General features: G+C 40.5%; 4 protein-coding genes, 1 long non-coding RNA gene and 1 other non-coding gene across 8 annotated transcripts; 4 read left to right on the forward strand and 2 right to left on the reverse strand.

The window, feature by feature from the left end:
* Window positions 1–199: 199 nt before the first annotated feature.
* glb1l (galactosidase, beta 1-like) lies at window positions 200–5334 on the forward strand. The gene is made up of 16 exons (XM_075479783.1): window positions 200–398; window positions 672–841; window positions 929–1079; window positions 1900–1960; window positions 2034–2128; window positions 2202–2382; window positions 2467–2525; window positions 2612–2733; window positions 2995–3035; window positions 3158–3276; window positions 3356–3430; window positions 3513–3602; window positions 3725–3838; window positions 4039–4170; window positions 4416–4643; window positions 4755–5334. The coding sequence occupies exons 1-16, from the start codon at window positions 333–335 to the stop codon at window positions 4956–4958; spliced, it is 1908 nt and encodes a 635-aa protein (XP_075335898.1). The 5' UTR covers window positions 200–332; the 3' UTR covers window positions 4959–5334.
* Window positions 5197–11070, reverse strand: ankzf1 (ankyrin repeat and zinc finger peptidyl tRNA hydrolase 1). Of its 3 annotated transcripts, none has more exons than XM_075479780.1 (16): window positions 11006–11070; window positions 10482–10622; window positions 10265–10383; window positions 10067–10169; window positions 9767–9978; window positions 9570–9679; window positions 9299–9452; window positions 8330–8552; window positions 8132–8230; window positions 7841–8032; window positions 6838–6987; window positions 6373–6655; window positions 6159–6270; window positions 5907–6074; window positions 5762–5832; window positions 5197–5637 (listed from the first exon to the last, which is right to left on the reverse strand). In XM_075479780.1, exons 2-16 carry the CDS (start codon window positions 10600–10602, stop codon window positions 5511–5513), a joined length of 2244 nt encoding a protein of 747 aa, XP_075335895.1. In that variant the 5' UTR covers window positions 10603–10622; window positions 11006–11070; the 3' UTR covers window positions 5197–5510. The 3 variants fall into 3 exon arrangements, with proteins under 3 accessions (XP_075335895.1, XP_075335894.1, XP_075335896.1); XM_075479779.1 differs by having other exon boundaries at window positions 10482–10617; window positions 11006–11064; XM_075479781.1 differs by lacking the exon at window positions 11006–11070 and adding an exon at window positions 10711–10868 and having other exon boundaries at window positions 10482–10617.
* A 1658-nt stretch (window positions 11071–12728) lies between these two features.
* On the reverse strand, window positions 12729–13254 carry LOC142396178 (uncharacterized). The gene is made up of 3 exons (XR_012772517.1): window positions 13118–13254; window positions 12919–13040; window positions 12729–12835 (listed from the first exon to the last, which is right to left on the reverse strand). It is a non-coding gene; the product is annotated as an uncharacterized LOC142396178 (long non-coding RNA).
* Window positions 13255–14430: 1176 nt separating this feature from the next.
* On the forward strand, window positions 14431–14503 carry trnak-uuu (transfer RNA lysine (anticodon UUU)). The gene has a single exon. It is a non-coding gene; the product is annotated as a tRNA-Lys (tRNA).
* Window positions 14504–16213: 1710 nt separating this feature from the next.
* Window positions 16214–18134, forward strand: hce2l2 (high choriolytic enzyme 2-like 2). The gene is made up of 9 exons (XM_075478727.1): window positions 16214–16299; window positions 16382–16424; window positions 16507–16569; window positions 16684–16839; window positions 16965–17082; window positions 17262–17440; window positions 17640–17721; window positions 17818–17942; window positions 18062–18134. The coding sequence occupies exons 1-9, from the start codon at window positions 16240–16242 to the stop codon at window positions 18076–18078; spliced, it is 843 nt and encodes a 280-aa protein (XP_075334842.1). The 5' UTR covers window positions 16214–16239; the 3' UTR covers window positions 18079–18134.
* A 1049-nt stretch (window positions 18135–19183) lies between these two features.
* Window positions 19184–20978, forward strand: hce2l1 (high choriolytic enzyme 2-like 1). The gene is made up of 9 exons (XM_075478728.1): window positions 19184–19290; window positions 19369–19420; window positions 19537–19596; window positions 19673–19825; window positions 19933–20050; window positions 20137–20315; window positions 20399–20480; window positions 20573–20697; window positions 20787–20978. The coding sequence occupies exons 1-9, from the start codon at window positions 19219–19221 to the stop codon at window positions 20798–20800; spliced, it is 855 nt and encodes a 284-aa protein (XP_075334843.1). The 5' UTR covers window positions 19184–19218; the 3' UTR covers window positions 20801–20978.
* The last annotated feature ends 730 nt before the right edge of the window (window positions 20979–21708 follow it).

The raw sequence follows: 21708 nt of genomic DNA on the forward strand, positions 1-21708 counted from the left end.
TGTCGGCATATCTTTGTTAATTAAAAATAAATGGTAAAAAAAAACAAAAAACAGATTTGATTGAAATTGCCAGGCTTTATGGTTAAAGGGACAGTCCCAATCCCAGCAGGAGGAGGTGGGCTGAATCTGACGGGCTTTAGGACGCGCTGACGACCAATGAAAATCACATGACAGTGCTTCTGAAGCGGACTGGACATGGACTGAAATGCTGCCTCCTCCATGGACTGAGATGCTAAAGTTAGAGGGGGAAACACCGAGGCAGCTGTAATGGAATAATTTCAAGTTAGTGATGCGTGTGCTTTAGGTCAAGCTGTTTCAGAGAGGCAGCGGACATGGCTGCTGCTGTTTTGTTACTCGTTGCAGTGAGCCTTGCCTGTTCAGCTGTTTGTGGAAATTTGGTAAGAAGGAAGCTAACATTTTATTCCTATGAAAGTTCAGTCAGCTGACTCTTTACTTGTCTGTCTGTGGCAATTCGAAGCTTATCTGCCCGTTGCGAAAGACACCATTTGTATCATCTTTGAAGTGCAACTAAAGTTTCACCTGCAGACAGATGTGTCACAACAAGCGATGATTAACATCTGTCCACTCTGGTGCCAAATACTTAATTGCGCACGGGATGGCAAATTAATAATTACCCTCGGTATTTTCCCCTGGTTGTGGTTTTCTTACAGGTCTCCACAAAAAGATCCTTCTCCATAGACTACAATAACAACTGCTTCCTGAAAGATGGGAAGCCTTTTCAGTACATCTCAGGTAGTATCCACTACTCCAGAATTCCACCCTACTACTGGAGGGACCGTCTTGTCAAAATGTACATGACTGGACTCAATGCTATCCAAGTGTAAGCTGAACGCACTGAACTACTTATTCATTTATGCTCTGAAACAAACGTTCCCATGTTCACACGCCTCTCTCTGCCTTCACACAGGTATGTGCCTTGGAACTTCCACGAGGCAGTTCAGGGAGTCCACAACTTCACGGGTGACAGAGATTTGGAGCATTTTTTGGATTTGGCAAACCAGACAGGTCTCCTGGTAATCCTGCGTCCAGGACCGTACATCTGTGCAGAGTGGGAAATGGTGAAAAACATCACTTTGCTTGTGTCACCGTACAAGTTGTATCGATTAAGTTAGATCCCAACATCACAGCCTAAAGAAGAATGGCTGAGGAGTGCCATAAAGTATACATTATAAAGAAATGATAGCATATTAAACAAAGTGGCATTGCAAATATTAATCATGACTTCCAGTGGGTCATTTGGCCACTTTTGATATGAAATGAAGCACTTTTTTTTGGACATAATAACCTGTTATATTATGGCAGTCTTTCTGAACAAACCTAATGGATAAATGTGCAATATTCTGAATCTTAACACAAAGCAAACAACTATTTTATGTGTAAAGATGTGCTTCAGTAGTAAGAGTATCACTTACAGTTTTGGTTCTATGTGTTTTTCATTCTTCTGCTCAATTGCGACACCCAGTGGTATCCTAAATTCATATATTGTACCATGAAGGGAAATGTTTTGTATTATCTGTTAACATTACAAAAAAAAAGGAATGGTCATACATGACTTTCTGACAATGGCTGTTGTGCAACCATGACCCGTGTCCTTGATATTCACCCTGACCTCAAATACAGTGGTACAATCTGAACTAATTCAAATTCCGCCCTTTGCTCTCAGCCCTCTTCTTCTTTTATACACCCTTTCAAGTACTGTGGTAGTAAGAGTGTAAATTGTACACAGATCTTCAAGCTTCTCATTGTGTAGTTCATGCAGTGAGTCAAGACAAACTGACTGATCAGACGACGGCTTTGACTCTTTTTCTTGGGAAATCACAAACATCTTCCTGAGCTGTTCTCTGACTCCATCTCTTCCTTCTTGGTCTTGTGTTTCAGGGTGGATTACCAGCATGGTTGCTTCAAAAACCAAATATCATACTTCGCTCAGCAGACACAGGTAACACATTCACCTGTGTGTCTTCGTCTTTCTTTGCATGTACATGCCTTTAATTGGTTTCCTTCTGCGCCAGATTACGTGCAGGCAGTCAGCAACTGGCTTGCTGTCCTCCTCCCTAAGATGAAACCATGGCTTTATGTCAATGGGGGTAACATCATTTCTGTCCAGGTAGAGTACTGAGTGGATACCTATAATGTCTTAGCATATTATTACTGGCTTTAATGAATCATCCTAACTGCAGGTTGAAAATGAGTATGGAAGTTACTACGCTTGTGATTATAACTACATGCGTCACCTGCGAACGCTGTTCCGTTTCTTTCTGGGTGAGGACGTCGTCCTGTTCACTACTGATGGAAACACAGACAGGGAAATGACATGTGGGACACTGGAAGGATTATATGCCACCATAGATTTTGGCACAGGTTGGTTCTGTGGAACAGTGTGTGAAGGATTCGGTTATTAGTAGAGTGAATACATTTTTTTAATTGTTTATTTCCCTTCCTTAGACTCCAACATAACAGAAGCCTTCAAACGGCAAAGACGGTTTGAACATCAGGGACCTCTGGTTTGTTTTAAACCAATGCACTACTCATCATCTTAACATGCAGTGATGGTAAATACAACTCGGACATCTTTGAAACTATGTTGCAGGTAAACTCAGAGTTCTACACGGGCTGGTTGGACCACTGGGGAGATCCTCACGCTGTGGTTGACGCTCAGAAGGTCAGCAGAGTGCTAGGAGAAATGCTAACCATGGGGGCCAACGTCAACATGTATGTCTCCCAAAACCCACAATCCTCCCAAGCTTTCTTCCTTTCTCTTAAATACGATTAGTCTGCAATCCCAATGCAAGACCGAGGTGCACAAAGCGATTCCCAGCTGTGAAACCTACCTGCCTTTTCTATGCGCCATTTAGCAGCAAGCCCAGTTACGTCTTGACCAGCTCACAACATGTAGTTTGTAAAGCCATTTGGATAAAGGCTCTTTTGCTGTATTTCTCTGAAATCATTCCTCTTACTCTTCTTTCTTCTCAGGTACATGTTTGAAGGAGGAACAAACTTTGGCTACTGGAATGGTAATTTTATTTAGTTATTGGTATTTTAGCATTAGATTATGTCCCTTTGAGACATGACCCAGATTGAGATTAAAGCCCAGAGGTACAGTGGTCTCCTGTAATGTTCTGCTGCTCTCATAAAGGTGCTGATCATGACTCCAGGTTCCGCTCAGTGGTCACAAGTTATGATTACGATGCCCCGCTGAATGAGGCAGGAGACCCCACTGAAAAGCTGTTAGCCATCAGAGATGTCATAATGCAGGTACAAATGATTTAACAACCACCCACTGAGGTTGCTGTTCGGATTAATACATGATTAATTTATCACTCTTCCACTCTAGTTCAGAAAGGTTCCCTCTGGCCCCATGCCACCAGCTACTCCAAAGTTTGCCTATGGCTTTGTCACCCTGAAAAAGGTAACACAATTGTGGAAGTTGTTTAATAGAGGCAATGTGAAATGCTTAAAAGCGACTAAATAATAATCTTGGAATTTGACAGGTTGGGAACATCAGCAATTTGTTGGACACGATTTCTCCCCTGGGGCCTGTCAAATCGGAGTATCCTCTGACATTTGAAGAGATGAAACAGGTATGAGGTCTGCCGGAGTCCAACAACAGAGAAGATCCCAGCATTCTAGTGACAGTAAACCTCTTGAAACATGGAGAACTTCTACTGTTGTGTCTACCACCTGTCATGTCTATTGTGTTCAGTACTATGGATACATGCTGTATCGGACCACGCTGCCCCAGGACCTCTCGGAGCCCACGCCACTTATCTCTCCACTGAATGGGGTTCATGACCGTGCATATGTGTCCGTCAATGGGGTAAAGGCTTACTGTGACCTTTTGTTGTCTAGCCAATCAGATTTCTAGGTCAGAGAAAAACATCACAGATTTAAGGCCAAGCTTGTCTGTTTGTCAGGTACCTTTTTATTACATGTTACTATTTTTTTCATGTCTGGTATGTGTTTTTTTTTTGTAATATTCATAGATTAACACTAATATGTATAAATCTGTGAAAACAGGTTTTTCAGGGGTTGCTGGAAAGAGACACAGTGCTGGTGATGAATGTTACAGGACAGCAGGGGGACACAGTGGACATCCTTATTGAAAACATGGGAAGAGTGAACTTTGGAAGCAAGATCAATGACTATAAGGCAAGGCGACACTAAATGCCTTCAAGAATACATTCCTGGTACCAAAGGTCTCAATAACAAGTAAACAGAACACGTGTTAGACATCTAAAATACTAGGGAAAGTTACATTTAGAGGTGATACATTTTTAAATTTTTTTTTCAAAAACCCTAAGAATTATTGAAAGTTTATTTCAGTTGCCTGTTAATAATTGTAAATGTGAGAAAAACAAACAGAATACAGCCAATTATCAATATATGCATTCCAGGGCATGCTGAACAACTTGATCTTGGGTAAAGACGTGCTGACAAACTGGGAGATCTTCCCTTTGGACATTGATGGAGCAATTGCTCGAGGATGGCCACATTCAGACAATCAGAAGTCCGTTCCGCCTCCTCTGAGAGAACCGTCAGCTGGACCAGCTTTCTACATGGGGACCTTAAAACCAAATGGCCTGACATGGGACACCTTTCTCAAGCTCAATGAATGGACAAAGGTAATACAGATGTACCCGGGGGACCTCCTTGGGTTTCAAATATATTTTAAGGGAGAAATGAAACAATCTAAATGAACTGTATCCTTATGGATGTGTTTCCGAATTGATCAGGGCCAGGTTTGGATTAACGGTGTGAACTTAGGACGATACTGGCCGGCCAGGGGCCCCCAGCAGACTCTGTATGTACCTGGACCCCTGCTCAGCGCCAGCCTGCCCAACAGCATCACAGTGCTGGAGCTGGAGGGAGCCCCGGCACACCTGCGGGTTCTCTTTATGGACCGGCCTCACCTCAACTCCACCGCCGGAAAGTCTTGACAGAGTTCACCAGAAACTGTTTGAAGCACCTGCTTGAGAATTCATTTGGTTTTATAAAACTGTTGCAAACCTGATTTACTAACCTGACAACATGAAACTGCTTAGAAGAATAATGCTCCATTTCACATTATTCCTGGGACATTCCCAATTACTTCAGATGTCAGTGTTTCATATGTTCAGTTTTATATCAGCTCTGATGTCCGCTCCTTTAATTTTCAACACAACAACAGTTAACAAATGGTGATTTAAATTAGTTTTATTATTCAAGAAGCCTGTGGACATTTTTTTTATATAAGCTGTAGTTTTTGTTTTTGTTTGTTTTTAGTGATTTTAAGTTGAACTTCTCTTTAACTGAACGTTCTATAAATAAATTGTACATTTTTGATCATATGTGTTCATCCAGTTAGGTCATTTGTCACATAAACATTTTATTTGAAGTGCGTGTTTATAGTTGAAAATTAAACACAGGTCACAGAGAGCCTTAAAAAGCCACATTCTCCGGGAGATTTAACGAGGTAGCTTTCCACCACCGAAAGCCTTCCCCAGGTGGTGCTAGGTCTTGCCTGGAGGAACACTCGCTTTTCGATGTGCTTGAACACAGCGAGGGGTGCAGAATGAATACTCCAAGTAATGGAATGGGATCTTCCCGAGCAGAGATTCCCCACATGACCAGCACCTCCTGTTGATAAAGACAAATCCGTTGACACACGGAGAAAATTACAACATCTTTTCGATAACTAACTGTTTGCTAATTGAAAAAGACATCATGAGGCTCAGTGAAGGATGGCTCTTGGGGAACTTACTTGACATTGGAGAGGCCGACTCCTGTGGCAGCTACTTGCTCTGCCAGCCTCCTCTCTGCTGCCAGAGCTCTCTATAATTAAAAAGAAAAGAATGGACATTTTCAACGATTCTTTTCCAAAGATCACCTGTACCCATTTTACTCACCTTCTCACGATCTGTCAGAGATGCAAACTTCTTCTTTTCGTCCACTTCCAACTCTTGTTTCTTCTTCTCCTCCTTCTGCTCCTTTTCTCGCTGTTTTTTCTGAGCCCTTTGAGCCTTTTTCTTCTCCATCTTTTTGGATTCAATCTCTGCTGTTAGTGGCCCGGGGACCTTGAGTTGCACACAGGTAAACCACAAGTTATCTACCAGCAGGTAATACAATGCACGTCAGAAATCGGGACATTTAATTCTTACCTGTGCCTTCCTGTAGTCATATTTTTCAGGATTCTCATCCATGTATTTACGAAAGACGTTTCTTGTGTCTTTGTCGGGGGCGACAATGTACGGGGTCTGGCCTTTGTTGTCCCTGTAAAGGGATATTGGAAAAATAAGTGGTTAGGTTGACTGGATTCACTTTAATTGCTGGAAATGATCACGATAAAACACTTGATTATCTAATTCCTTATACCTGCAGGCTGGGTCTGCTCCTGCATCTAGAAGCAGTCTGACCACTGCCTTTTGTGCAGCTGCTGCAGCAACATGCAGCAAAGTGAAACCTGATGAATCTATGGGGTTATTCAGAAGATTTAGAGGACTTGGGGTGAGGGAAGGGTTGCTCTCAGACTGTTCAGGACTCTCTGCCATTTCCTCAGGTAGCTGGAGGAGGCCACAGAGAGAATCCACATCTCCAACCTTGCAGGCTGTATAGAGCTCATCCCTAATGCCATACTCCCACGACTCATCAACAACACCTGTAAAGACAAAGAATGCTAAAACAGAGTATCGAGTGGTTAGGATTCGGCGCTCTCACCGCCGTGGCCCGGGTACGATTCCCGGTCATGGAACTCCTTTTTTCAAAATTTCCCCAAGGTACTCGTATTCGTATGTTAAAAGATGTGCAATAAAACTAACAAATATATGCAGCTATACTCACCATCCAGCTGCTTTTTACTCTGTGCTTTCCTCTTCTTTTGTTTCACAGATTGCATCTGTTGTGGGGTGTCTTCTTCTGCTGCCGCTTCTTCTGCTGGTGCAGCCTCTGGCACCCCTTCTTCTTGAATGTCTGTTTCCATGTTACTTATTTCTGTTCCACATGAAAATGAGATTTCATCAATGATGCAAAACTTCTGTATGATAAATAAGCATTTCTGTGGTTTTTAAGATCATCTATAGGGGTGTGCCATCAAATGAGACTTGTGTCTCAGCGAGCTATGTCGAGCCTAAAATGAATAGTTTGCAGCATCGCAAAGGTGGCTCTCTTTCAACCTGGCTAGATCACCATGGTAACTTTGGCTGAATTCGCCACCGGGGAGAAAAAAAAAAAGCAACATCCTTTCACTGATTCTTGTCTTGATCGAATCTCAAAACATCTAAATAATGTCAGGCAGAGAGTTGTTATCTGACATTGTAACGTAATTAAGAGCACTTTAATGACTCCAATTTATCGAAAAATACTCGAATTGCCCCCAAGAAATGAGAGAAAATCATTAATTCTTCTTAATAGTTATCCAGTGTTCCACATTAAGACACTGATCAGTGGTTGGCATTTAAATTAAACTAAATGTAACCACAATACAATAATATATCAGCAACATCTTTTCAGCATTTAATCTGTTACATAACAGACCGACCAAGGCTTTTAACCTTACCTTTAAAAATAATTTGTTTTAAACGGAACTCTGTCTGAATTAACAACTCCTGATGAAGATTCTCAGCTGAAGTAATATGTTCAGTTTCCAAACCCCTTGAGCCACCAAAGATGTTTTGCATTCAACTTACAAGCAAGACTAAAATTTTGGTTAAATGCGGCGTTACCACGGGAACCATGCATTCATATAGTCTGATGTTGTCGAGACAGCCAACACAAAGAAAGCCTGGATGTGTTGAACTTGCCTCTTAGCACCCTCCCCTGTGATGATATAATGAATAAAACCAACCCTTGTTTGGCTTTTTGGCCTCTTCCTTCTTTTTCTTCTTTCTTCTCTTGTGCCTGGAGGGATAAATTTCAGATTCCCTGAGGTCCAAGGTTCCTAAAGTGACCTCCACCATCTCCAGCTGGATATCCCCTTCTTCTTCTTCTTCTTCTTCTTCTTCTTCATCTGAGCTAGATTTGTTTTCTTCTGTAGGTGCTGGCAATAAAGTAGTATCAAAGTTAAACAAACTTAATATGTATGCCATATATTATCCACACAGTTCTGACATTGAGTTATGTATTTCCTAAAGCCTACCTTTCTCTTGATTTGTATTGTTCTGCGCTGTTAGTTTGACAGATTTTTTCCATGCCTTCTTAGATGGACTGAGCACTGCAGACATGTCTGTGTCTTTCCCTGCAGAGTGAAAGTTTCTGATTATTCAAGAATTATGCCGTGGTTGTACAGAAAATAGCAGAAAACAAGCTGTTCCTCTAAATATGCAATTCAGCTTACCATACACGTGAATAGTGGAGAGCATCTCATGTACCCTCTGTGCCTCTCGAAATGTTGCCCTGCGTGAGGCGAAGGGTATCGTGCGGATCCGGGGATCTTTTTTCTCAAGAGGAGCAGTACGCCCACCGAAAAAGATGGACCTGTTGTAGCTAGGGGCTCGTACAAATATTGCAGAGGCCTTGTTCAAGTGTTCAGCCCAAGTTACCAGAAGATCCTGAATGTCCTGTAACAAGTCAACAAAGTTTGCATTTACATTACCAAAACCAAATACTTTTACGCTATAGCCTCGGATCATCAACTGTCTGAAACAAGCCATTTTAGCTAATTTTTCTTTAGATTTGCCTCCTTAAGAGTTCAGATTCTTCTATTTGGCCATCTCAGAGCAGCAATCAGGCTTTTTTACATCATCAATTTTTGACCAGATAAATGTGTCACACAGAAAATCAATAAATAAACAAATACCAACAATCGCGTGCTGATTAATGCACAGCCTGGTATGAAACAAACAAGCAGCCAATGACTTTATTCATCTGTTTAAGACCAACATGTCTCTTGAAATCCAAACAAACTAGAGTTTGTCTTATAATGAGCATGAACGAATGAGCCGCTCTTCATCTCAATCATGCGCTGGCATGTAAATAATGGGCACCTTCTTGTGCTCCCTGTACCCAAGAATGTGCTGTGCCTGTACCAGCGGACCATACAAAGACGTGAGATTATCTGGTCTCAGCTCAACACAAAAGCCTAAAAAATGATGGAAGCCTGCTAAATTCAGAGGCCACTCTTGTATCAGGATGGATGCTATCACACAAACGTGTAGAGGTACATAAAAAGGTTCACAGTTATTTTAAAGCATAATCAGGATTGGTCTTTTTAGATTATTATGGGACATGTTTTAAGAGCACCATCCTGACAATTCCACTTTGCTTTGTAACTCTAAGGGGCAAAATAAAGGAGCTGTGATCTTGCCTTGACAAGAGCCGCCTCGTTGTGTCTCCTCAGCGCAGCTCCAGCAGACTTCGGCGTGTGACTGCGGTTCTGAGAATCTTTAAGTCCTTGAGCTGTGCCTCTCTTTGCTCGCACTGTATATCGGTGGAAAGTCTTGTGCTGAAGGACATCTTTTCTGTAACACAAGTAGATCGCGTTTGCCTGCCAATCGTGCTTTCAATTCCAACTATAAAACGTGATCCACAGACAAAAATGTTTTTTTTTTTTTAAATAAATAAATAAATACCCTTACCCTTCATACACTGCACCAGCAAAGTGGCCTCCGCCTGTCATCAGAATGACCCACACAGTCTTCTTACTTATGGCCTTAAGAGAGGACACTGCATCAGGCTCGTCATCTGACTGAAACGTCACAAGTAAAAAATTAGAAAACAGGGATTTAAAAAAAAATTAAAAAAATCCTATCATGCAGTGCACAGCCTGCCTCACCTTTCCTTGCAGCACACAGCGGTAGACAGATAAATATTCTCCAGCGGAGTTTCGGAAAACCACCTTGCTGGAGAGCCGAGCACTAATTAAATGGTCGTCAACCGAGCTCTCATTATCTGTGCCAGTGACATTACTGCTTGTCCCCCCATTGTCACTATCCAAGTCCTCGTCCTCTGAATCAGACTCCGAGCCCGAAATACTTGACAGGTCTCCTGTAAAGTGACAACAGAGACTATAACAATGCCCCTTTTCTTCTTGTTAAACTCCACGGTCTGTGTGTGGGACCTCTGCTTTCCTTACCAGTTCCGGTCTTCCTTTCAAACTCTTCGGCTGTAAGGGGAAGCACCCCCGTCATCTTGTGTCTCAAGTTGAACCGATGCCAGTCAAGCTTGTAGTGCTCCCTCTGCAACACACCAAATGTATCTGTGCAACGGTGTTCAACACAAGAACAGAGATTTGTGTAAATGGATAAAGGAGCGTTTAATGCTACGTGGTCACCTGTTCCTCTCGGTTAATAAAGGAGCACTTGCAGGCTGAGCAGACCATCTTGTCTGACACTTCCCTAGGTGTTTTGCCCTCTCCCCAGATGTCATCCTGTGGACTTTTATCTTCCAGATCTGAGTAAAAAGCAGGAGGGAGCATATTTTTAAAAAATAAACAAACATATACTCCTTCAGATTATGAACGTGACACGACAGCAACACTTCATACATACACTCCGCAGATTGGTCAGTGTTTACAACCTCCTTCAGGACGGGGTTCACCTCTCTGAAGTCAAAAGCCTCCTCATTCGAGCACAAGTCAAAGACGGAGCGGGAGTCGAGGCAGGCTGTCATCGTTTCTTTGTTGGTCTGCCCTTCCAGATGACAGAAACACAGAAACCCATTATAAGCTGTGGATGGAGGCATCTAAACATTATGCACAGACATATACACAATAATTACCAACGCGCATCCACTATAAACAACTCAGTCACTCTCCTCCTTGTACACAGCAGGAAAATTGCTGTTAGGAGCTGTCAGCGACGTCTCAACAGCTTTCCCCACTGAGTTTTTAAAGCTTACGTTGGTTTGATGATGTAAACGTGAGTAACTACCCTTTGAACGGCACGTGTAGTATGGAAGGTGGCTTCTTTAAAAAAATACAAAAAACGCAGCTATCTATTTAATAAGTCTTTAAGGATAGGATAATCATCATAAGTCACAACTAAAAGACTTTTTTTTTTAAAAAAGCACTTACCATTAAAGGACTTGGGAGAAGGCAGCTAAAAGTGTTGCGCTTCCTCATACAGCCTACGGAAGCCCAAAGGCACCAAAAATACCAAAGGCAAAAAGGGCGAAGCACGCAGACGAATGTACATTAACGCACATTGTGACCAAATATACAACTGGCGAAGTCAAAGGAGTGAATTATGGGAATTGGGAGAGTTTTTGGTGTAGATCTGGTGTAGATCAAACATATCAGGTCATCTCATTAGAACTTTCTGAAATCCCTAAGATATTTTTCTGCCTACACAAAACAAATAGTATATTTTGGGTGAAGCATAGCTATGGAAGTTTTTCTGTACCATCAGAGTTTGAATACAAATGTCTAATATCGATTTTTTACAGCATCAAAATCAGACTTTGAATTTGAAAAACCAACAGTGGAAAAAAAAAAAAAAAAAAAAAAAAAAAAATCAGTGGAAAAAAATTCAACTTCCAAAAATTCAGTGGAAAAAAAAAATCAGTGGAAAAAGAACCAGACTCAACATCCGGGTAAACAGGGAGAAGCAATCGATCCCTGTCTCAATTCATCCAACGGCAGCCAATCAAGTTACGCTCCATTGGACAGATCAGCCATGTCCACCAACGTGGGTGATGCTGCTTCGGTGAGTGAGTTTACTTTATTTGCCATTTGTGTTAGTAAAATTGAGTAATAGATATTACTCAATTTCTATTGAGCTGATCTGATGAATTAAGACAGGGCTATGGAAGTTTTTCTGTGCCATCAGAGTTTGAATATGAATTTATAATATCGAATTTTTACAGCATCAAAATTAGACTTTGAATTTGAAAAACCAACAGTAGAAAAAAAAATCAGTGGAAAAAGAACCAGACTCAACATCCGGGTAAACAGGGAGAAGCAATCGATCCCTGTCTCAATTCATCAGATCAGCTCAATAGAAATTGAGTAATATCTATTACTCAATTTTATTAACACAAATGGCAAATAAAGTAAACTCACTCACCGAAGCACCATCACCCGCGTTGGTGGACATGGCTGATCTGTCCAATGGAGCGTAACTTGATTGACTGCCGTTGGATGAATTGAGACAGGGATCGATTGCTTCTCCCTGTTTACCCGGATGTTGAGTCTGGTTCTTTTTCCACTGATTTTTTTTCCACTGAATTTTTGGAAGTTGAATTTTTTTCCACTGATTTTTTTTTTTTCCACTGTTGGTTTTTCAAATTCAAAGTCTGATTTTGATGCTGTAAAAATTCGATATTAGAAATTCGTATTCAAACTCTGATGGCACAGAAAAACTTCCATACATAGCCCTGGTTTTGGTGTTGTCTGTAACACACAAAAGAAAATGTCCCTTGATTTAATATGAGAAATGTCTCTTTGTATTAGTCGTGGAAAAAGCCCACACCACATTACAGTGTGCATACCAACTATGCATCTTTTTTTTTTTTTTTTTTAAATACTCTCATATTTATGTAAACAAAAACATTATCAAATCCAAATCTTTTACAAATATCTAATACAAGAAAATATAAGGAATAAATCCCACTCTCCCTTTATCAGATAAACATTATGAATGCATCCCAAAACTTTTCTGACACAATGCTCATGGCGAACTTTAAGCCACAATAAGAAATTAAGAAAAAAATACTTGAAGCACGTCATCAAAAAAAAAAAAAAGAGATTTTATTAGTTGTAACAAAGTATATACACAAGTCAATGTGAGCCTGTTGTATCATAAAAATAAACATGCCTTTAATCTACAAATCAGATGTTTGAAATGTTACTGTTTCTTTTGCCTCCTTTTTGATTTGCTGGTGGGTACAGGGATCCCAGATTGGGCTGTTGACAAAACAGACAGCACAGTAAAATCTGTTTCAAATATAACTTAATCAGGATGCACATACCATAAATGTTTCCCATACCTGCCATATTACAAGCCTCGATCTCTGCAAGACGCTGCTTCACCGCCACGATTTCATCAGAAAGGCTGCTTGCCTTGTTTGTGGCGCTGGCTCTCCTCTCCTGTAAACCATCTATTTGACTCCTGAAAGATGATGAATATGCAGCATTAGTTGTGCGTGCATGACTTTTTGAAATACAGCAATCAGCAATCCATGATACCTGTCCATAGCAGCCTGACCGCTCAGTTCTTCAGAAAGATGCTTTTCCTCTTCTATAAGCAGACCTAGTTGCTGTAATGCATCAACCACTTCGCTTTTTTCCATCATCAGCTCCACCCTTCGAGCAGTTTCCCTCTTACTGTGGAGGAGACCATAACTCTTTAGCCATTCAACAACTGTACAAATATTTTTTGTAACAACGTGGTCTGCATAATCAATTATCTTAGATAACTTAAATCCAAAAACATTTGGACCCTGATGAATGAGACCTGTACCATTTAAAAAGGTGCATTATTTGGAATTTGTGTGTTGCTTGATTGTTTATACCCCCAAAGTGTGTTGACAACCTGCACTGAAATCATACTCACTCAGTGAATAAGTTTCCTTTTTACCTGGATAATTCTCTGATTTGTACACCTTTCTCTTGACTTTTGCTTTCAGTAATAGGCTGAAACTTTGTTCACTGCCATTTACTTGTGCTGGTGAGTAAAACATTCGGTGAAACAGTAATAATTGTTCCTACAATGCCTAATTTGCTTTATTCACATCAGATCAAACACATCAATCTATGATCCATTTCTCATACGTTTTGACTTGTTCTAAACGTTTAATCGTCTCAGGAATCTGGGGTCAATGTAATTCAGGGACGTGAGCATGTGTAGCATTTACCACTGAAATGAAAATCTCCAAATGCAACTAAATTAATTTGCCTGGCACATGGAGGGCTGCGTGGAGAGAGGAATAGGTTGGTGCACGCTTCCTAGACTTGTGTAAAGCTGAGAAAACAATGATCTGAGCTGGCGCCGCGCTGATAGCCCAACTGTTTGTTTGTTTGTTTGTTTGTTAACCCTTTAGACCGAGTCCAGCTCCAAGCTGAAAAAGATGTTGACGAGCACGTTACCTTTGAATGATCTCCTCCTCAGCCCACAGCCTTTTCTGCTGGATCTCCTCCAGTTTACGACCGTTTTCCTGAATGGCACGCTGCAGCTCTTTAATCCGTCTCTGCAGGAGAGCAACGCCAACATACCACAGTTTAGCTTGTCTGCTAACGACCGTCTAATGTTCTTTAGGATGAGCAACTTTAGTGTGAACGTTGCTAACACTGTTTGCCAAACCAGTATTACCAAAACTTTAGATTAACAGTAACATGTTAACGTCACGTACCATATAAATTTCTTCTTGTATTGGAGATATATTGCCAGAAAAGGCGGTCATGGTCGATTTTCTGTGTAATTCGCCGAGGTTTGTCATAGTGTCGGGTGCCTTGTGTACGGCATCCGCTTTATAAATGTTGCGTCCGCCTGGTGAGCCAGAGCCCGGATAGCTCAGTCGGTAGAGCATCAGACTTTTAATCTGAGGGTCCAGGGTTCAAGTCCCTGTTCGGGCGGTAACTTTTCTTTCGTGTAATAATGCAAGGCGAATTTGCAGCGTCTTTGAGAATATTTTATCATTACATCACAGGATTCGGTAAAGTTGTATATCAGCAGTTAGCACTTTATCATTGCATATGAATTATGACGGGAATATAGGTATTCATTATGTATCACTGTTATGTGAAAGTCAGTTCTTCCACCCAATAACCAGTAAGGTCCATACATATTTCTGCACCAACACGACAGATTTTACATAAAAAAATTGTAATTCCCATATTTTAGGGATTGAAGTAATGCTTAATAGATTTAAAAGAAAAGAGATGTGATCGAAATGCATGTCAATTGTAAAACAGAACTGTATGAATGAATCTCAAATCATGTAAAATGAGGGATTAATTATGAAGAGAACTGATTCATTTTATAGAATATTGTATCGAAAATCTTGTTAATCAGTTGATTACTGTATTTTTCAATAGAAAAATGATCATTTTCAATTTTTTTTGACAATTGTCACTGTTAATACCCAACTAACGTATCATGTCATTAGCAACAAACAAAATGTATTACTTTGGCCGTGTCAGGACAAAGAAGCAAACAACCTTTTACCTTATGTACATATTAATCACCTGAATTTTAATTCTAACACTGTCAGATTTTTGGTTTAATTTCAGGAACTGTTCTATTTTTTTTTTACTTTTTTTTTTTTTTTTACCAACTGTAAAGAATAAAGACAAGGACAATGACAAGGTGCAGACTGTGTTTGGTCTGTTTTTGTCTATTTACTTAAAACGTGGTTAAACTCAGGAGAACACACTGTGGGGGCTGGAAATCCAGATGATTGAAATCTGCTTGTTGAGTGTTTTTCCGTGTGTCTCAGAGGGAGTTGTTGCACTTTATAACATAATTGACTGTAAAAAAAAAAAAGATTTTGCACAGATAAATACACGCATGTACAGATGTAAGCTAATACCTTCTAAAGGTCAAAGTATGCATATATACACACATGTTCATTAATTAAATAAATAAATGGACATAAATAAAACGCTATTTTTCTTTAAATTCTTGAGAATCCCTTTCAAGCAATGACTGCCGAAAGTTTGAAACCCACAAACATCACTAAATGGCAGGTTTCCTCCTTTAATAACAAATGCCTTCTGGTAAATATCAGAAACAACAGAAATTGTTGTGGTGCCTAATACATATATATGAACCACTCTATCTTCAAGAATTACAGTGTGCATCAGTCAGACATTAGATGTTATTGTACGATGCTTGCACACATCCCTATTACAGCTCAAGATAACGTATCTGAAGACTTACGAGCATGGGTATAAGAATACGTTAGGGTGTGCACAATATGGCACGAGAACTATGGGTAAGCCCAGTTTCAGTAGAAAGAAAACAGTACTCCTCGTAAATGTACAGGCGATCTAAAGCCTACAATTGTACAAGTTCTGTGCCAAACATTGAACCGTTCAATTTAAAGCCTGTCATTGAAGTGGAGCTGTTATTATACACAGCGGGACCTCACATTATGTTGCTGTTGGAGATGTTGTTTTTGGAAAATGAAAAAAAATAAAAATCAAACTAATTAGGGGATTAAACTCACTCACAAACAAATAACAGCATCTCTGTAATTTACCTGAGATAATCATGGGTATTATGCGAGGACAGTGACTGGGAACACCTATAAAGCTGGGTGTTAGTGTGGGTCAAATAGCAACACTGAAGACGAACCTGACCTGCAAAGATGGAGCAGATTATCCTCCTGTGTGTGCTTTCCACTTGTCTCTCTGCCGTGCATACTCAGGTAAATATACATGGATACAGGATGGGATGAGAGTGTGATTTTTACATGAACCTCTCACAAATCTTTTTTTTTTTCCCCCCAGAAATATTTGCTGAGCCCCAAATGGGTTCCCAGTGGCTTTAAAGGTAAGTGCTCTTTAGTTCTAATCTGTCTGTAAATGTTGGACTGGAGTAACGGCAAACACGCTGACTCACTCTTCTTTTGAAGAACCGGAAGGGCACAACGAAGGAACAGCGATGGATAAAATCATCAAAGTTAATGAGATTCATGGCAAGTTGCACGCTGTTTACCAGAGTTCCTTTGACGTTTCCGCATTGTCATTTAAAAGAAAAACTCCTGTTGCCCTGCCCTGACTGATTCATTTTGCACTGATTTCTGTGTCAGGTTCCCGAATCATAGATGGCACAACCACTCTCAGAGAGGGGGACATCGCTGTTTCCTCTGGAAGGCGCTCCAAAGTCTGCTTTGCTCGGAGCTGCCTCTGGTCTAAATCAGTGGATGGACATGTCTATATTGCATATACACTCTCACCTCAGTACTGTATGTTGTTTCAGTGTTTGATCAGCTCAGTATAATACAGTATGACGCTTTTATTTAGATTGACAATCTTTGCATCCAATCATTTGTAAATCCTAACCCCGCACACTTTCTTCACAAATCAACAGCTGCAATTGACACAAAGCTGATAAAGAAAGGAATGGACAACATAGAGGATGGAACCTGTGTGCGATATGTTCCTCGGACTCACCAGAGAGACTACATTGACATCCAGCCAAAGTCTGGGTGAGAGCCATTTATGGAAAGTTCGAAGCAACAACACGGTTGTCTTTGTTTGAATTAAGTTAACGCCTTAATCAAAATGTTTTTCTGTGTAAAGGAGATGCACGATGCGATGAGTCACGTCCTCACTTTGCTCCTCTGTGCTACTGTGTGTGTGTCTGTGCATGCGTGTGTGAATTTAGGTGTTGGTCCTACCTTGGTGCTCGTGGTGGAAAACAAACTGTGTCTCTCCAGAATCCTGACTGCATGCAGGTTGGAGTGATTACCCACGAATTCATGCATGCCCTGGGCTTTGTGCACGAGCAGTCCCGCTTTGACCGGGACAACTATGTCACCATCATGTGGCCAAACATTTGGAGAGGTAATTGTAAAGAGCTAAGTGGAATGAAACGTCCGCAAAACTACCAATCATAGAATGTGTTTTCACTGTATTTTCTGTACTGATTTTCAAAGAAAAAGATTTAGACGTTTTTTTGTTTTTTTTTAACACTGTGTGCAGAAGCAAAAACAAAACATACAAACAATCTTAACACATATTGAATATAAGCGTCTCCTCTCAGATCGAGTGAGGAACTTCGAGAAGTTCAAGACTGACAGTATGGACCTTCCATATGACTACAGCTCAATCATGCACTTTGGGATGTAAGTGAGGATTTGCACGTGGTTCAATCTATATATACTGTATTTACATATTAATTAATTGCTTACAGTGTTGTTTTTAACATATTTAATGTGTAGGTATTCCTACTCTATGGATGGTCAACCAACCATCATACCTAAGAACAGCAGGAACATAAAGTTCGGACAGGCATCAAGTCTCAGTCACATTGACAAGCTGAAAATCAACAGACTTTATCAGTGTGGTCGGTACCAAACCTCATAAACTAACCTCCGGCAGATATTCTGAGCCACTAAGTGCATCGCAAATTGAGAAAACAATATTGAGGATGTGTCTTTGACTCCTTTCTGTGTCTCTCTGCAGATGTCAATGATGATTAGTAACCAAACCGAACTGAGGCGAAGCAGGAGTCCTCTTAAAGCCAAGCACAACAAACTGCAGTTAAAACACTTTCAATAAAGATTCATTCAAGCTTTCTATCAGCACTTCCTCTGTGTGCATGCCGTTGTGTTTATTTCTATTTGAAAGCCATTTCGGTCTACTCTTAATTATGGAACTCAGTACGAGCTAAGAGTGTGAACTGGTGTAAACTCTGCTGTGACTTGAAAATGAGTTGAACACTCGATAATCTGGTCTGAAGTTGTCATCTAGATGTCCTGACCTACTATAACCAAAATGATCATGAATTATAAAATCATAATACTTCAGTGTGACAAGGTGTCTGAGGAATTAAGAGCACGAGTCATGTGATCACATTAAACAAGAAGGGTCAAAGATAAAAAGTTGTAAATCTGAACATGGGGAAGACTTGAGAAAGTTTGTGGTGTGAGCAGATATGACTGTGTCCACAGTTAAAACTTTGCAACCTTGACTTGCAAAGTGTATATAAACAACTGTATCCATACACATATATGTATAGATACAGTTGTTTTACATTACTAATGTGCCTGTAGTTACTGTAGAGAGCAAACGTCATTAACTGCTCACGCATGGGATTCTTCCTTCAGTGCTTTCCCAAAATGAAATGATCCCCTTGATAAAAATGGGAATAATATTTGGAGAAGGATCAAGTCTGGTTATATATATTTACCCATGTGACCAAATGACTGTTGTTGTTATCATCTGACAGTATATCACAAAATCACTGGTTGCCAGCTCAGTGAGACTCAAATTGCTGGTCTGTTGGACGGGATGGACAGTTATTCACCTGGTAGTAACTGCTGAGTTGTAGCACATCCAACAGCAAAACACCTTTAAGTGTCTCATTTCAGAAAGTGCTGAGTATTGAAGGTCAGCATCGGGACCACCTGTTGTGGATCAGTAGTGGACTTGAGTAAATTACACCCACTGGATGATGACAGGTCTTGACCGTGGTTAATCACTGATGAAGGGTCCAATCAGTACAGAGCAGAGGGAGGGGGGAGTGGGTATATAGGTTCGGTGGAGGTTGGGACCACACTGAGCTCTCGCATTGGAAGACGGCAAAGCGAAACTGGTTAACCAATCTTGAACACAAAAAAATGCATTCTACTATCGTGCTGCTGGGTATCTTGCTTGTCACACTAACCCCGGCAGATCTGCTTCCAGTTAAGGTCAGTACAAAGAGAAAATATGGAAATTGACGCACTAAAATAAACTAAAATATATCAAAATGCACTTTTGTCTGACAGAATTCAACTGGAGTGCATGATGGGAAAATGAGGCTGAGGAGGAAATACTCAGGTAGATGCTTGAAAACTACAGTAACATTCTAATAATATTGAAAAAAAAAACGTTGTGATGTTGAATTCCGTTTTCGGAAGGGGCAAAGTAAGTATTTCTCTGTCTTCTATGTTTAGATGAAATATCAGACCATGATGAAATGACTGCAATGGATCAAATCCTGGTCGTCAATAGCAGTAAGTAAGCTGCAAATGACAATAAACTGTGCTGATCGAAGCTTTTGTACTTGGTTTAAAGCTTTTTTCCCAACAGAGCTGCGAGCTCCCAGAGGACTGTCAATCCGAGATGGAGATATTGCCTATTCATACATACGGAGTGCCATAAACTGCGCAGGGAATGCCTGTCTCTGGCCTAAGTCCATTGATGGGTTTGTTTATGTGCCCTTCATCCTCTCTCCACTTTATGGTAGGAATTTTTACAATTAAACAGGTGTTAAAAACATGTTTACAGGTCCATTCCACTTGGAGATAAAACCCATAGCTTATTTACTTTTCTTTTTTTGCCAAATGTAGAGGACATGGATAGAATCACCATTGAGACTGGGATGCAGGACATTTCCGCTGGAACATGCATCAAATTTGTTCCCCGCACCCATGAGGCTAACTTCCTTGATGTTCAGCCTAGATATGGGTAAGAACAACTCCTACTTATGGCTTCTTATGCTGTAATTTTGCATCGTGGTGACATATGCGGCACAATTTGCTCTGTGCCCCAAGCTGCTGGTCGTTTCTGGGTCAGACTGGAGGAAGCCAGACCCTGTCCCTGCAGACTCCTGGGTGCATGTGGTCAGGGATTGCTTCTCACGAGCTCATGCACGCCCTTGGCTTTGTGCATGAGCAGTCCCGCTCTGACCGAGACCACTACGTCACAATTATGTGGAAAAACATCATGCCAGGTTAGGACGAAGGAAAGCCAATCATAAGGCAATTGATCTAACTCACATTTCACCCTTTGAGCCTCTGTTCTCTGTTTTGACAGACTACATGCACAACTTCAGAAAACAGGCGACAAACAATCTCAACAGCCCATACGACTACAACTCTGTCATGCATTATGGACGGTGAGCTTTTTTTTAAGGCAACATAATCATATGTTCCTCATGTTAATGCCGGGGCATCACTATAACATGTGCTTTGTGAACGTTTTATTCAGATACGCCTTCTCTGAAGATGGTGGACCAACAATCATCCCCAAGCCAGATCCTTACATTCCCATTGGCCAGCGAGATGGACCCAGTGCGCTCGATCTTCATAAAATAAATGTCTTGTATGACTGTGGTAAGTGAATTTACACACTCACTGTTAGAAACTAAGAAAAAAACCCATTATTAATCAGTGTTTCATTTTCCTTCTGTGTCTCTCTACAGGGGCTAATGAGTAACTGAACCCACACAACTCTGCCCTCAGGTCCTGCCAGATGTGGAATTTAGTTCATAATAATCTCTTGAGTGGATGATATGTTCAACATTAATTTAAGCTGATTATTTCTTATTAGTCCTTTATTTCCACGCAAAGGTTGTGCCAGTTTTTACATTGTGTTACCTCTATCAAATTGTCTGGCTTGTTATTGAGCGAGAGCCACTTCACTTTAATATGAATGCGATTTCACGCATTAAGCGCTGGGGCTTCTTAGACAATTGCATTTTTTTTTTAGTATTTTCGGCTTCTTTCTTAGTTTTTTGCTCACTTCAAATAAAAAGAAATGCAACAGTAAGACTTGTGGTTTGTTTTGCTTTTAGAAGGAAATATACACCGTTTTTAAAAAGCAGAGTCACATTTTGAGTTCTGATCCATCAGAAAATAACAAGCCCCTGTACTTGCATGCATTCATGTCAAATGCTGATATGGATGCAACTCCATGAGAGAAGGTGAAACTGAATTTGTGTCCAGAAGACTCTTGCAGTTTCATAATCTTCTTGTTCACAAACTTTTAGTTTCCCTTGGCTGCAGTGTTATCATATACACAGATGTGTACTGTTGATATAAATCTTAGGACTATTTTGTGTAATATTTCAGCTTTTTTTGTTGCAAAGATTTATGCTCCACGATGTTCACAGACTATCAGGCTGCTTGCCTGAGAACTATATGAATTATTAAGACACACAGTGTTTTACCTGCACGAAGACCATTAAAAACTTAAAAACCTGAATATATACTATCAAGTGGTCCATCCATTAGTCCACAGAAAGATTGGGTAAACTATGTGAAAGAATGATGATAAAGATTCTATATTTAAATACTCAAATGAAGCTAAACCCAAGTGACCAAATGACTTTTTGGCTAAAAGCA

The sequence above is a fragment of the Odontesthes bonariensis genome, chromosome 12 (genome assembly GCF_027942865.1).
Source record: "Odontesthes bonariensis isolate fOdoBon6 chromosome 12, fOdoBon6.hap1, whole genome shotgun sequence".
In the NCBI taxonomy this organism is placed as follows: domain Eukaryota; kingdom Metazoa; phylum Chordata; class Actinopteri; order Atheriniformes; family Atherinopsidae; genus Odontesthes; species Odontesthes bonariensis.